Below are 16,024 nucleotides of genomic sequence, written 5' to 3' on the forward strand. Positions count from 1 at the left end.
GTCCACTTCCCAGGAGGTGGTCTGGTTCCAGAACCAGAACTTATTCCATGAAAAAGCAGGAAACATGAGGGTGCTGCTGAACAAAGAACAGCGAGTGTCTCAGTGTAAATCTGACAGATGTAGAAGCAGTTGATGGGACATAAAAGAAAAAAATAGAAATTAGAAAAACGAATTTCTACTTCTGGTGTGTGTGAGATACATCAGACTATTTTCTGCCTTTAAGTTGCCAATCTTTAGTTTTGTGTACCAAAAAGAAAAGGGGTCACATTTTTATAATTACCAAGATAATTTAAATTTAAACTTTTTGTTTTCTCTGAGCAAATAAACAGAGGTGGAAAAGTCTGATCTTCTACTTCAAGTCACAAATTCAAAAGTAAATGTTGATGTGAATATATGGCTATTACGTAGTACTTTATTATATTTCTAGAGACAAATGCGTTAAAATTTCACTGTTTAAGTCTAGTTTACACCGTGTTTTGTTTATTACAGCTTTGGCTGTGAGGTCGTTTTGTGCACATAGAGTCAAATTTTCACATAGGTGTGCTTTCTTTCCATGACCAGCAGGAGGCAGAGTGGTCCTTCCATTACCTTCAGGTACACCTTACCTGAGCCGTCCATAATCTTAGCTTTTCTTAAGCACCCTTCACCTGCAGGAATAACATCCCTCTGATCTCACTGTTTTTCCAGGAAACAAATATCTGAGAAATAAAGGGGGGAAAAAACCACCCCACACACCCGCGAGTAATGGCGACCTTTTTTTTTTCTGAAATGGAAACAAAAAGTCCGGGAATCCCGGTGAATTTAAATAAGGGGACAATCCCCCAGGGAGATCTGTGACACACACTCACATTGTGTATTTGTGTGTAAACATGACACCTGATAAAACATGGCAAAGAGTGAAAGGATAGTTAATCTGAAACTTAACCTGCACATGAACAGCAGACAGCAGACCAGGTAAGGCTCCTTCTTACGTGACACCTGTTTGCTAAAAACAGCGTAAAGCTGCACGAACACAGCGCGCCTGTGTTCGTGCAGCTTTACGCTGTTTTTAACAACTCACGGTTAAGACGATAAAACTTGTGCATTAGTATAGACCAGCTGTTATCCGCGTGAAGCATCGAAAACAGCAGGCGCTCGGCAGCTTTTCAACACAGCTTTTCATATTTGCGTCCAACAAATTCAGAGATGGAGATCACAGTTTTCGCCAAATACGACGAGTTTTTCTTGTTCGACGCTTTAAAGCGGCTGCTGTCACCACAGGTGCCGGTACAGTAGGAGATGCTTTTATTAAACAGGCTTCAGATCCTTCTTTCTACTTTTGGTTCAGGGTGATGTCCTAAACCTGTTTGTGAGGGGCAGCCAATCAGAAGAAAGCTAGCTGAGGGGTCAGCTGCACTGTGAATCATGCAAAGCTACTGTGTTGGAGCCCCTTAGTGGAAAGGCTGGGTCTGAATATGAGTGCAATGAGTCCACTTTAAGTGATTTTGTTTTTGCCCATATCATTTCTGTAGGGCAAATGTATGTATAATATACATGCAGAACATTAACCTGATGCACCATTTCACCCTGTGGTTTTGTAAATATTTCTAAATAAGTGTTAGTAGTTATGAATAAATCAGAGTCCACCTGCCAGAGAGGCGATATGCTAAAAATCTAATTAAACAAGGAGTGTTTGTGTATTTTCACACTGTAGATTTACTCCAAAAAGCCACTTTTACGCTTTCACCCACTCTACATTTTACACGGAAATATATATTTATATACAGTAAACCTCTAAACCGCAGATCTAACTTAAGAACAAATTCCAATATTTACACAAACGATCCAAACTAATGGTCCGCTTGCACCTGCTGAGTATTTCTGGAGCTTTCAGCCACATAACTCACATAATGAGCCCACGTGAGCTGCTGGAGATCTAAACAGAGCGCTTGTTTTTTAAGTTTATAACGTGCCGGGTTTAGTGAGTGTTATATGATGCTGTTCTGTCAGGTGCATCCTGCAGCTCGCCATTACCTGTAAGGTATCCTTTGGTGTTGGTGCTTTTAAGAGATGCTTGAAGTCTACAGGAGGTGGTTGGAAAATGGGAAGGACCACGTTGTCCCAGATTAAGAGCCAGGGGATCCTGGTTTTCCTCCTGTTAGTACCGGCTTTGTTTGGCACTTTATTTTTTCCCTCACACTTTGCTCTCACTTCCTCTCACTGGTTAGGTTTCCATATAAAAACTACTTGGTTAAAGAGAGGGAAAGATCGTGATGTGAACCAAAAACACCCTTAAGAAGAATAATCTGCTGACTGGCTTGTGCCGTAACCCAGCGCGTGTGTGTGGTGCTAATATTTGGTGTGAGCCATTAAACCTGCAGCAGGTGTTCAGTTTGAAAGGTTATTTCAGGTGCAAGCCTCGTTTGGAGGCATCCACGGGTCTTTAGTGGATTTAGGTTGTCTGTTGATCTAATCCTAGACCGGCTCCATGAAGTCCGGGTCACAGCTCTCTGTGTGAGGTGGGATTTGTTCTTTTTTTTGGATGAAGATTGCTCCAGGCTGGATGTTTGGGAACGCTGCGGTGCGTGTGTTAGCTGTCCAAACTTTTGGGAATGCTTTACAGGCTTAAAAGCTGCACACGCACCAGTCCACACAGCTGAAATGTGCGTCTGATGAAGCAGGAGAGGAAAGCCAGATCAGGAGGTGCTGAATCCAGAGAGCGTGCTTCTCGACAAGGTCAGGGAAGAGAAAAGGTTACGAAACACATCCTGAACACATGCAAGCAACGTATTCATGATAGATGTGATTGTAGTGATAAGAAAAGTGTGAAAGTGTCGGACCACATAATGAGTGGACAGTGGCTTCTCTCTCAGAACAGAAAGTGAAGGCTCTCAGCTGCAGGTGTACCACAAGAAGTCATTTACAATTCAAAAAACTAAAGAAAATTCCGCCATGTTAATTCAGGTTAAAAACTGCACCTAAATATTTACATAAGGGGGGGAAAGCAAAAGCAAAACCAGAGAATTTAATGGTGACATCTTTATTCGACTCTTTTTGATGGCGAGCTCATCTTGTGCTGCGTCTTTAGCGGGAAAGAACCAAAACTGAGCTCAGACACCACAAAGTAAAGCTGATACTGAAGAATCAGACTCAGCAGGCAAATCATCAGGAACTCGGAAAAACTAAGTAAGTTACCTAAGGCTTGTTGATGGTTCGAGGTGTGGGTCACAATCTGGGTTTTACACATCAACACAGTTTTAAGTAACTCTCAGGGCACAGGGCGTGAGATCCCACGTGTAAGAGGAAAGGTCGAGACTAAAGACAAGCGATCCCCCCAAAAAGCTCAGAGAGCCGAGGAGAGAGTTCCCCTCGCTCTGCAGGTCGATAGTCTTGTTTCTTTGGTTCAGTTGGTCAGATTCAACAGATTTCTATTTGTGCACGATAACGTCAGTAAATTTAACAAAGCCTTTCAAAATGTAACCTTCATCCTGTAAAAGATTTTCAAAATTTCAGGCCCTCTGGGTAAATTTCTTTCCAGCTTAACGACACGAGAAACGCTCCGCAATCAGGTCAATTTCACACACCTCCAAAGTGCCACAATCTGACACTAAAATCTAGTTTTTATTCAGCGTTATTTTTGTTCTAAGTCTGTAATGATGCAGAAACAGAAACCAGCTACTCTGCATACGCGATCTGTTTTCTGATAATTCACTGGAGAAAACTTCAGAAGGTGGGTGAAGATTTAGAGAGTTATGCCACCACCTGGTTAGAATTAATTACAGCATATGAAGGATGTCCTCTTTACCTCCCCTTTAATAATAGAATTATCCTTTAGCTGCTTTCAGTTTCTAATATGATTATATTTATGTTTGTGGTTGTGAAACAGATAAACAGCATTAGCATCCTTAATACTTTATAACAGATTCAGATTTGTTTGACTAAATGTGGAGTTTAAACACTTAACTTACACAAAAGCCAACGGATTAAGAAACACCTGCTTATATAAACTCGGAGATAGAACGCTTACAAATCCCTTTATAAATTGCATTTTTTCCAATATTCGCGTCCTAAATCAGACTGTAGTTTAGAAACAGTCTGATTTTATTTGTTAAAAATAGCATTTCTGCTTCACATGCAGCGCAATCTATCGCTGAAAATCTCCACCGATGCAGTCAGAGCTCGAGAGCCCTTTATGGAGGCGAGAGTTTTACTCATGCTTTTTTCCAGCCTGTCTAGACACGCAGACATTCGTACAGTCATTTAAAACTGATTGTCTGTATGTATAAACTGGTCTTATTCATTATAATTAGAGCGATGTTTGTTTACAGTAGGGCAGACCAGAGAAAAGCCACATGACAAGTCTGACTTACTCCCACAGTCATAAAAAGGATGTGTGATTTCTCAGCGCACCCACACGTCTCTGCGAACGGTATCAATAAGAGCTGCTGACGTAGAAGCATCAAAAACAGCTCAACTTGTTTAAAAAAATAAAGAAAACATCCATAAAAGGCTGCTTTCCAGAGGTTTCAAAGAACGGAAAAGTATTCGGCAGAGCTGAGGCTTAAATGCCTCAGATTCCAAATGGAGTCTGGTGCCTGTGAGAACGTTCAAACTATTCCTCGAGACATCCAATTTTAGGATTAATAGATGGCATTTTTTTTTTTTTTGTGAGGTTGGGGAGAGAGGTTAGGGTTGAGTCTCCTTGAAGTTACAGCTCAAAACTAGAATTCCCAACCCAACCCCCCCATATATGGCATTTCCCCGAGAACAGTGGGAGGGGGGAAAGAGGCCAAGCCATGCAGGATATTCTCACAGGATGTGAGGATGGCCGGACAGCAGCCGGCAGCCGTGGGGAGAGGAGCGTCGAGCTGAAAGGAGCGATCGACCTGTGTGGGTGTGTGAGGGTGTGAAATCGATATGGTCAGGAGGCTTGTGAAGATTAATCATCAGCTGAAAGCGAGGTAAAAGTTCATATTGTTGGGCTGTTGCTGCAGAGGTTTTTGGAAGGTTCTCGGGGTCTCGGTGACATTTGTGTACTTGCTTACAGTTGTAGAGGTGGACGGAGTACAAATACTCATTTTGTAGTAAAAGTCCTGCGTGTAAACTCTAAAACAGAAGAAAAAGTGCACAAGTTTTACCAGCTACTAACTCAGCTGTATTGCTTGCATGGGTAACACTTCTAAACAGCTCTTTCAAATACTTTTAAATCAGCGTTATGAGGACTTTAAAGGCTGGAAAAGGCTGATTTTCTCTCTTCACTGAGATGAAGTTGCCGTGTACCAACACGTGGACTTGAACTCTACGTGCTAAAATATTATTTTGTGTAATAGAATCTTTTAAAAAGTTGTGATTCTGCCAACATAAAAGCCTCCTGGTTCACATTTATGCAGTAAACTCCACCACTGCAGCACTGTTACTACTACTACTACTATCTGCAAAATGTACAAAACTTCCTCTTTTATAGGCGCTCTGGCGTTTCTGAAACTAGGGGTCACAAGCTCTATAATAAGGTGGACTTTTTCCTCACCTTAGTTAATACATCCTACATTACATAATGTCTGATGGCCTCTTTAGTGCCTCAGATGTTTATATAAGTGAAACCATGTGAGGAATTTTGAGGGGAAACATTTCTTTGGTGGATCTGAAATCTGAAGATGTCCCCCTGCCAAACAATGCTCTGTATCTCTTTCATGGTATTAGTGGGATAGTTTAAACAAATGCAGTGAAATTTCCCCGTGGTGGGGCTGGAAGTAGAATGGGAATTAAAATGGGAGGAAGAATAAAAAAAAGGTTGAATGGGAACATTTAAAAGTCCGAAAGTGTGGATCTTTTTTGGCTGCAGATTAACGGCTGTGGTGTTTAACCAGACTGTAAACATTTCCTTTTTTCTATGAGATAAACCTTAAAGTCTATTCGACTTTCATCAAAGCCCTGCAGCTCTGCGATCCGCCTTAAAATCGGAGCAAAAGGCTGATTCATTCAACTTTTTAAAGGTTTCTCTAACGCTAAATGAAGGATGATTGCGTGCTCCAAGCATCACATGAGAGCACTGTGATGAATTAAATTAGAGCAAACTGCCTCCGTGTTTGTCACTCGTGACTTTAAACCATTCTTAGCCTCAAACTGCAAACCTTTTGTTTCCCCCGTAAGTTTCCATATGCATATCAGCTTATCAACCCATCCGGGGCACAGCGTGTCTGCCCTATAAGGTGACATAATGTATTGTTTTGTTTCTAAGTAACCTATCAGGAAACAGTGAAGCGCTATAAGCGTGACTCACTCGCCTCAAACAGTCGCTAATTTTTTAAAAACAATAACAGTACAAAGAGTTAATGGAAACCCTTTTTTTGGCTTAGTCATTCTTTATGCTAGAAAGAAAAAAAAAACGGCATTCAGATTAATTGCAACAAAAAGCCCCTGTTTTCATTGCATAAAAAAAAGCAACAAAACGCCTTCATAGGTCACACACTGTTACTCCTTCCCTTTTTAGTTACATATACAGCATCCTTCCCACATTCATGTGTTGCTCACTTGTGTGATCTGGACTGTCTGTGCCTGCAGCACCATGGACGTCCTCCAGCTGTTCTTCCTGCTGTTGGTCAGCTGCGTGGCGGCATCCGCGTACCCTCCCCAGCAACCCCCTCCATGCCGAGTTGTAAGTAAACAGAGACGCGCACGTCTGGTCTTTTCTCTGTTTTTTTTTAACGGCATCTTTTCTCTGTTTTTTGTTCACTTACATTTTACATGGTATGTGCGCTTTCTCTGTTCATTCACATCAACTACAGGCAGTTTATTTTATAATTATTTGCAAGTTTAGACCTGAAGAGAGTTTGTTCACGAGTTGCCAGCTTTAATAACTGGGCATTAAAATGTTATTTGTCTTCAGTGGAAGTCATGCTGATAGAGGGTTGGGGTTTTTTTTAAAGCATAGAGGACGTGTCACCCAGCTTTGCCATTGTGTACAGTGCTGTGATTTCATTTTCATGGTATTTCTGGTGATTGATCTTGCAGAAATATTGCTGTAATCAAATGAAATGAAATGAAAAAGAAAAATGCATCACTTCCAGTAAGCTACAGTACTCGCTTTTCTTAGGAAAGATACATAAATAAAGCCTTTATGGGTTAAAGGTTGGATCACGTAGCAATTGGTCAGAGTCATTAGTGTCAGGCTCAGATGTGTTAGCTAAAAATAGCCAGATAGTGAAAGCGAAAGGTGCGTCACCTACATTTGATGTGGTCATCAGTGGTTCTATAAATACCCAGATATCACCGAACTTCTCTGCTGAAATCGGAACGGTTTTCAGAGCATCACACTTTCTGAATGAAGTAAAAAAAAAAAAAATCCTAAAGCAGCACAAAGACACTACTGATGACATATAAGGATATGCCACAAATCACACTTTGTACACTTGAGTCTAAGACATTACAAAAAGGCTCTGTAGTTCCCTGAAGTAGCTGGTTAGTGTCGCTCTTACAAAATGTTACTGAGACAGCAGCAAATATTGCATTTGTTAAAGACTATTTTGGGCTGTGGAGTAATACCTATTTGCTTCACTGGTTGGTATACTTTTGGAATTAGAATAAACTAGTCCTCCATGGTATTAATCATTTGTTCCCTCTAAAGTGGGGATGTCTCATGGGCCATACACTTATGTGGGCTTAACTTAAGTGGGCTGGACAAGCGACGCCCCCCACTTCTGTCAGTGTAAAGAAGTTTAATTACACAGTTGATTCCTTAGATTTCTCGATATAAGTAAAAGAAGCGCAAATCAAAAGTATGTCCTAATTTTTTACCACATGATAAAGAAATGTTGCTGCAGTAATTGAAATCCATCAGCATGACTTATAAACTATAAAAAACATGTAAAACTACAGAAAAAGTATATATATGTGTACAATCCATTGAAAAAAAAAAGATGTGAAGAAACTATAACTTTTCTATCATTTTTTAAAATATATGACCTAATTACTTTGGTCTAATGTGAATGGCAGTTATCAATAAAGATCCAAGTCCACAATTTATGCCCTCCTTCATGTTTTTAAAAGCCATCCAATGTGGCTGGATTAGAGTCTTTGCCAGGCTGATTCTGGCCCCCTGGCCTTATGTTTGACACCTCTGCTCTAAGAATTGCTGAAACTACATATAGGTGTGTTTCCACTGTAAAATGAAGAGCTGCTTTTGAGTGTGAGACCACTTTCAAGGTTTTGGTACCAAACCTACTTGGTTAGGTTTAGAAAAGGTGATGCTTTTGATTAAAATCCAGAGTTCAGTCTTAAGAACTCATCATTCGCTTCATTATAAGCTCTTACAAAATCAAAACATTGTAATAAAGGTTTGTGAACAAATGTAGTTTTTATTCTGGAGGACTATCACAAACGGAGGTTCTCATTCTGGATGGTCACATGATGCTGTTTAGAGTCTCCACGATGATGAAGGTGTTTTTTAACCATCGATACTGTTACACAGTAACTGCAGCAATAATGTCCCGAGAAGTATATAAAGCGCTCTGTTTAAGAGATCAACAAAGTAGGTTAGAGGGATAGCGATGGCATAAATCTCATGTTTACCAGCCAGGAAACCACAGTTTACAACCTGCTAGGGTTTTTTTCTCAATACAGACTGTTTACTTTTTTAAAGAGGGGCATTTCAGATCTGTATTAGACTGGACCATGAAGAGTATGCTGGAAAATGGCGAGAGGGGGAGGGTGAAGCATAGCAAATGGTCTGGAGCAGATTTAAACCAAGTCTGCTGCAGTAAGGCCCTCAGAGAGTCACCTGCTTAACCACACTGCATCCTCCAGTCGGTTCGTTGGGTTTAGGCTCTGAAAACTGCTTGGTTTAGAAAAACATTGTGGTTAGGGTTACAATAAACCCATCACCAACAATAAAGCCTCGGCATGAAAAATGACGAGTGCTGTGTACAGCCAAGAAAGCACACTACAAAACTGCGGCACACCAGCGGCTTTGATAAACAAACTCTGTATTTTGTACACTGGGAATGAAATTATGAACGTGGTCACAGTTTCTGGACAACAGTGGAGATCTGTGGTGTGGAAGCGTAAGATACAGTCTTGTTCGTAAATCAGCTGTTAATCAACCGTAAGGAAAAACAAGAGCGGGGGGGAAAAATCCCCGTGTTTGGATGTCCATGGATGCTTTTGCGATTAAAAAACATTGTGTAGTTTTCTCAGTCTGACTTTGTGAAACCAGATAGGTATCTTCCAGCAATAAAGTCTTTCTTGAAAGCATATTTTGGCCTTGTTACAGCAAGTATTTATAAGAGAACTGAAAGTGGTGAGGTGACCGATAATGAGGGGATAGAGAGATGGGAAATGGTTGTGCGACTTTTGTGTCCAGTTTGGTGACATTGTTGCACTAAACACTCTCACTCTCATTTACTGTCATCTCTGAACTGTGAGCCATTAAATAAACCACTAGCAGACCGTAAAACAAAGATCACCTAATTGGGGATGTTGCACTTTATGGTGTTCTAGCCTCAGCTAGTTGAGCACGACTTTAGCAGTTTCTCCACTTTGTTCCCATTATTTACACAAGTATTAGTCATTTTTTTACAGTTATTCTGACTAAATGTGCCGTAAACCGCCTCACGTGTGACTCAGATAATGTGGAGTTAAAGTCTGACTTAGTCTGACATAAGCAGTTGCGTGCCACACGAGCAGTATTGCTAATGAGACGCAAAGTCACGTAGGAAACATACGTCTTTTTTCAATGATAAAACTTTTCTCCAAGTGTGACTGATTTGTTCCTGAGCAGATACGAGATGTTCTGCCATCCAGTTCTTATTTGTTTACAGACAGCTTGCAATCAACAAGGAATGCCCCTTTCACGATACCACAAATACGCCAAGAAGCTAAATGTACTCTGCCTTAGAGAGTAAGCAGAGAGGGAGACAGTTTTATGAGCTGTTTTTGGACATGGGGGTTTGTGGCCATATGGTTTCAATTATAAACTGCACTTAATACCTCAAACGTCTAACAGGGACGAAAGAAGAAGTAAAGGTGTGAGGTGTGTTTTCTTCTTGGTTTAGGAACTTTTTGATTTCTTTTTCTTTTGGTTGGCTTTTTTTAATCAATTCAAAGAGAAATAATCATAGTTTAAACACTTAAAATAAAAATACAACACTGGGTTGTCTTGCTGCCAAGAACATGCCTTGGGCCTTGATACACCGACTCATAAATCGACCCTCCACATCCACATGTGGTCTGTGTTGTGTCATGATCAGTCAACCTGGCTGTATGCCGAGATAATCAGACTCGTGTGTTTGTCTTTGTTCGTAGGTCCAGATGGATGTGTTTTGCAGCGATCTGAGCCTTAGAAGTGCGCCACTCAACCTTCCCGATGTCGTCCAAATGCTGGACCTTTCACGAAACCAGGTGCAGAATCTCACCCAGGAAACTTTAGCATACCACACCAACCTCCGGCATCTGAATCTCCACTCCAATAAGATCCACTTCATCCAGCCCAGGCTCTTCGAAGACATGAATGATCTGAAAATCCTGGATCTGTCCAAGAATCATTTGAATGTTTTTGCCCACTCCAAAACAAACATCGGACCTCTTAAAGCTGTGGAGTCACTGGATCTGTCAAACAACGGCCTGTACACGGGGATGTCAGACTATTTCTTGGCTGACTCTCCCAGGCTGGTGAACCTTTCTCTGAACAGCAATAGCATCACTGAAGTAGCAAAAGATACCTTCAGTGGATCCTTGTCCTTGAGGAAAATCAGCCTCCACAATAATATCATCTTAAAAATTGAAGATGGAGCTTTTGACATTTTATCTCATTTGACCGAACTTGATTTGTCCAAGAATTCAATAAGGTGCATCGACGACTTCAATCTCGACAAATTAAAAGTGTTTAATCTCAGCCAAAACAGCCTGGAGTCATTCCAAAGCGCGCAATCAGACACTCCATATGAACTTGTCACTTTTGACCTGAGTCAAAACAAAATGCTCTTCTTTCCCCGTCTCCCGAAAAACAACTGCCTTAAATATCTGGACCTTTCGAAAAATCAAATCCAAAACATTAAATTCATGGGAAACATAACGTTTAATTGCCTCAGATACCTGGACATGAGTTACAATCAACTCAAAAAAATGCCTGAAGAGTATTTTTCCATGATGGGATCACTGGAGGTCCTAAATGTGAGTAATAACTGCATTACCTCATTTTCTATTACTGATGTAGGCCTTCTACAGAGAGTTAAGGTCATCAATCTGAGCTATAATCCACTGCAGAGTCTGACATTTGGAGAAAACACTGTGCAGTCGCTGGAAGAACTCTTCTTACAAGGAAACGACCTCACAACCCTGGACTATCAAATATTTCAGAGACTCGCCAACATCAAATACCTGCATCTCCAGCAGAACAACCTGCAAGTCTGTGACTCTGAGCCAACAGACCAAAACCACAAGGATCCTCAAAGTTGTGTGTCCTTTTTATCTGTTCCAAAATTGGAGGCTTTGTACCTCTCTGAAAACAACCTGAGGAGTCTGCCCGCGAACATGTTTGCCAACACCCCATTGAAGGTCTTAGATTTGTCCCTGAATCCAGGCTTGGACATGCACAAAGACTCTCTTTCTGGTCTAGAGCACTCCCTGGTTCACCTTTCCATGAGGAAAAACAACATTTCCATTCTAAAAGCAGACTTGTCCTTACTGAGGAGCCTCAAATACGTCGATCTGTCCACCAACCAGTTGACCACTCTACCGACGTGGAGCAAAGAGTCCTCCATTGAGTCCCTAAATTTGCAGAACAACCACCTGGTGACACTGGAGTACAGCACCATCCTTGCTTTGAAGCACTCTCTAAAGACTCTTTACATGGGCTCCAATCCTCTGAGCTGCTGCAGCAACCTCAGATCCATCATCATGGTGCAGCAGTCCGCCGTGGTCATTCCTGACATTGAAACGGTGACCTGCGTTCACGAGGACTACTCTGAGCCGGTCAGCATCAAGAAGGTGACCCAGACAATGTGCCATGGACCACCCGTCCAGAACTATGTTATTACAGTTATAGTGATATTGTTACTTGTGATGATCGTGTTCGTGCTCTTGGTTAAATGTTGCCACTCAAGGAGGCGGAAACATAACAGAGGTTTTAGGGCATAATGAATGAAGGTTGGCCACAGAAAGCCATGAAGGAATTTAAGAAACAGCTGAAGGTTTCAGTCAGACACAGCTGAAAATGTGAATGTAACTTCTGCGGGGCAAACCAAAGTCTCCTGAAGGAACAATGTGAGGCTTTGAGTTGTTTGTACCACTACGAAAAGCTACCATTGATCACTGAGACATCTATCAACAAGCAAGCATTCCTCAGTATCTTCCCAATTGAAGAAAAAAAGAGATTTTAAGGACCTTATGGTGTGCTGAGACACCAAACAAGGCAGTGTGACAATGCAAAGTCAAATGAAAACTACAAAACTGAGCATTTCAAGAGTGATGGCAACTCATAAAAAAGCCTTTTCAGTGACTTGATAACAAGTAAAGACTGCACAGAGCAGATACACTTGGTGCATTGGACGTTAAGCAGCTGTGTGTGCTTGCAGGACACACAGTGGAAACTTGTTTTGCTTTCTGTCTAAACACAACTTTATGGCTAACCCAGTTGTAGAGCCATGACCGCACATTATCTTACTGAATGTAAAATGAAGAATTAACACTAAAAACACTTCCACAAAAGCGTGGCATCAACAAGCGTGCCTGAAATGCAGCAATAAAAGTTATTATAAGTGTTTGGCCTTTTGGAAAATACACTTTGATTTCAGTGTGAAACTTTGCCTTTTTTTTAGTCACTCATTGGTTTGTGGCATTTGCCTTGTGGATGTTAGCTCTGACAAACAGGAAACCTAAATTTGGCTATCAAAAAACAAGCTTGCCAAAGGAAATGTGCTTCAGTACAAATAAACACAGGCTACACCCACACTTTTAAACCTGTGCTTTTTAAAACTGGGATTTTTATTTTTGGAAAAACATCTTCATTCATATCAAAATGTAAAAAATGATCCATGTTGGGGAAATCAAGCCAAAGAGTGCCAAAGAAATGAATAAAACACAGAAATGGGGCTGCATTTTTGCGCTTCCAGCATTTTTTTGTAATGTTTTTTTTTTAAAGGTTAGATTTCTAAAAAGGGAACTTAAAGAAAAGATTTAGCCATTCTAATCTAAGCAAATATCCCCACTTGCTAGCAACTTCTAAGTGTTGCTAGCAAGCTGTCGGCGAAATTACTCATTATCCCACCGAACACGGCAGCTCAGTGTAGCGAAACTTAAGTTTGTTCATGAATTAATGTTAACCTTTTACTTTTGGAGACTACGTTTGCTCTTAAAAATTAAAATTAAAATGTGGCACTCACCTTCACTAACAAAACGTACTTCCGATGACCAGAGCTAATTTCTGTTATAATTTTTGCCTGAAGAGAAGTCCACTGGGTTTTAGTGTAGCGAACCAAGGCAATGCTACAAAAAAAGCATCATCCCTATGGATGGATTATCCCAGAGGAATAAAATAAACACCTTACATATTTTTTTAATCTCATTTTTTTGTGCGTACGCTGGCTTGTTTCCGGCTCATTCCACGCCTTAACTTCATACTGAAGTTGACCTTCTCATTTAAATCACAACAAGAAAGCAAAGTTGTGTATTTTCCCAAAGCGTCACTCACACTCATTTAAGGGTAGAATGAAGGTTTGTTGCAGATGGATCAGTGACTGAGACGGTGAAAGATGAAACGGGGCGAGGGAGCATCGAATCTCAGACAGATGTCTTCACTCAGACATGTTGGAATTTTCCTTTAAGCTAAAAATAAAGACGAGAACACTACTAAAGGTCATGAAACAAGAGGCTCTTTATTCGTGAAGTAGGATTAGATGAAGGTTGTTTTTTTGTTGTTGTGTTTTTTAAGAAATCCAAGCCGTCACTTTAACCTTTATTTATAGTTTGCACTTTAAACTTCCTCTTGTATGTGTGACTGTATCTGATTTTATAACACTATAAGACCTTAATAATGCTACATAGAGCAGAACATATGATGACATAAGTTATTTTTCTTCTGTTTGTTTTTATATATATATTAAAAAAAAACTATAAAAACAAAGCTGGAAATATTCCATAGTATGTTTTCCATACTGATACCAGGCCCATGGTGCTCCACCTGTTAATTTGACTGATATGAATAATGTGTTGGCATAACATGAGTGTTTGTGTTGTTTTTACCACATTAATATTATATAAAATGGTAAATCTAGCGCTGTGCTGTTGTTGGCTACACTGGGATTCACAGTTTCATGTGATTTTTACTGTGTTTAATCCTAAAAAGCAAATTATTATTGATGTTATTAGCAAAAACCAAAGTTAAATATTTTTTCTTATCATGCCATGTGTTTTTGTGAAGTGTAAGTTTTTATTTTTTTTAGTAAATGAAGGACAATTTCTTAATGTGTGTGTGTTATTTGTTATTTTAACATCAACTCAAATATTGTTATTAAAGATTACACTCTCTGTGTAGTTATGATTTGATTTTTTAATATACAGCACCAAATGACAACAACAATCACCTCAAGGCGCTTTATATTGTAACGTATAACACTCTCAGAAATGTATCCTAAAGATCCTACAAATATAGCCAAGAGTGTTTCCAGGGCTTTTTAAATAGAGGTTGAACAAGTATTTTGGATACACAGACCTCTACTTAAAGTCTGCCCCTTAAGTGGATTGTTAGCTTTCTTTTTGGTGTATTTTTTGGGTACATGTTGCTCTACAGCTGCAACTGTGCCATTTTTTTATTAACAGTCCAAACTTACATGTGTGCTGGTGCTGGATTCAAATTTGTGAAGACCTGAAACTGACATTTGGGTCGTTTGAGTTATACAATACAATACAACTTTATTTATATGGCACATTTAAAGACCATAGATACACCAAAGTGCTTCTCAATAATACAATAGTATGAAATTAAATTAAAATTACATAAGGATGTGATAGCAAAGTGCAAAGTACACTGCCAGATGAAACAGAGCACTAATTAATCGGCAATGCTAAGTTAAGTAAGTTATTAATCGTAATTTAAAGGATTGAATAAATTCAGACGCTGGAATATCAGGTGGAAGATTATTCCGGTAATACAACAATATAAGTTACATATGGGTGCGATTACAAAGTACAAAGAAGACTACCTGATAAAAACACGAACTAGCCGGGAATGCTAGATTAAATAATTTAGTTTTCAATCGCAGTTTAAAAGATTGAATAGATTCAGATGCGTGACTGTCAGTTGGAAGATTTTTCCAGAGGTTGACTGCAGCACTAGCAAAGGCACGGTCACCTCTGGTCCCTAGACCCTAGGTTGCACCAAGAGCAGTTGGCCCGATGATCTTAGGGCTCTCCTAGGGGTATACAGGCTGTGGAGTTCAGTTAAGTAGCTAGGTGCAATATTGTTTACGATTTAAAAAGTAAGCAATAACATTTTAAAATCAATACGATATTGAATGGGGAGCCAATGTAGGTCAGCAAGACCCGGAGTGATCGATACCCTTTAGTTCCAGTTAAGAGGTGTGTCGCAGCATTTTGAACAAGTTGCAATCTATGAAGAAGGGCAGATTGGAGGCCCAGGTTAAGGGAGTTGCAGTAATCTAATCTAAAATTAACAAAGGCATGGATATCCTTACATGATATGTAAGGCTTAGCCTTAGAAATTTGACGTAGTAGATAAAAGCTAGATTGTACTACGGAGGACACTTGTTTATCAAGTTTAAAAGAACTATCCAGAAAAACACCTCAGTTGCTTACTGTATCAGAGAGGGAATAAGCAAGGGGCCCGTAAGTATCGACTAGTTGTCCCTGAGGAGCGTGGCTATCAAAGACAATGAGTTTGAGACATATGTGCAAAGCTGGCAATCCGTTTCTCTGTAGCAAACAGTGCTTCACTGGAATTGCACCTTGGCCTTTGTTATTTCTTTAATTTAGGATTTTTAAAAACGCTGTATTTTAAAATGACAGTAATTCTAGAGACAGGACTCACACTTGT

The 16,024-nt window shown here is 40.0% G+C and overlaps 1 protein-coding gene across 1 annotated transcript; it reads left to right on the forward strand.

Moving 5' to 3' along the window:
* The first annotated feature begins 4,803 nt into the window (after nt 1–4,803).
* lrrc32 (leucine rich repeat containing 32) lies at nt 4,804–14,484 on the forward strand. Its single transcript, XM_004551179.5, has 3 exons — nt 4,804–4,940; nt 6,541–6,634; nt 10,279–14,484. Exons 1-3 carry the CDS (start codon nt 4,897–4,899, stop codon nt 12,109–12,111), a joined length of 1,971 nt encoding a protein of 656 aa, XP_004551236.1. The 5' UTR covers nt 4,804–4,896; the 3' UTR covers nt 12,112–14,484.
* The last annotated feature ends 1,540 nt before the right edge of the window (nt 14,485–16,024 follow it).

This window comes from Maylandia zebra, linkage group LG10 (assembly GCF_041146795.1).
Source record: "Maylandia zebra isolate NMK-2024a linkage group LG10, Mzebra_GT3a, whole genome shotgun sequence".
Taxonomy (NCBI): Eukaryota; Metazoa; Chordata; class Actinopteri; order Cichliformes; family Cichlidae; genus Maylandia; species Maylandia zebra.

Excerpts from the sequence above, each read along its gene's own strand:
- lrrc32 (XM_004551179.5), top strand. The coding sequence starts at position 4,897 with ATGGTCAGGAGGCTTGTGAAGATTAATCATCAGCTGAAAGCGAG. Across the intron at positions 4,941-6,540 it reads AATCATCAGCTGAAAGCGAG|CACCATGGACGTCCTCCAGC; the intron begins GTAAAAGTTCAT and ends CTGTGCCTGCAG. Across the intron at positions 6,635-10,278 it reads AACCCCCTCCATGCCGAGTT|GTCCAGATGGATGTGTTTTG; the intron begins GTAAGTAAACAG and ends CTTTGTTCGTAG.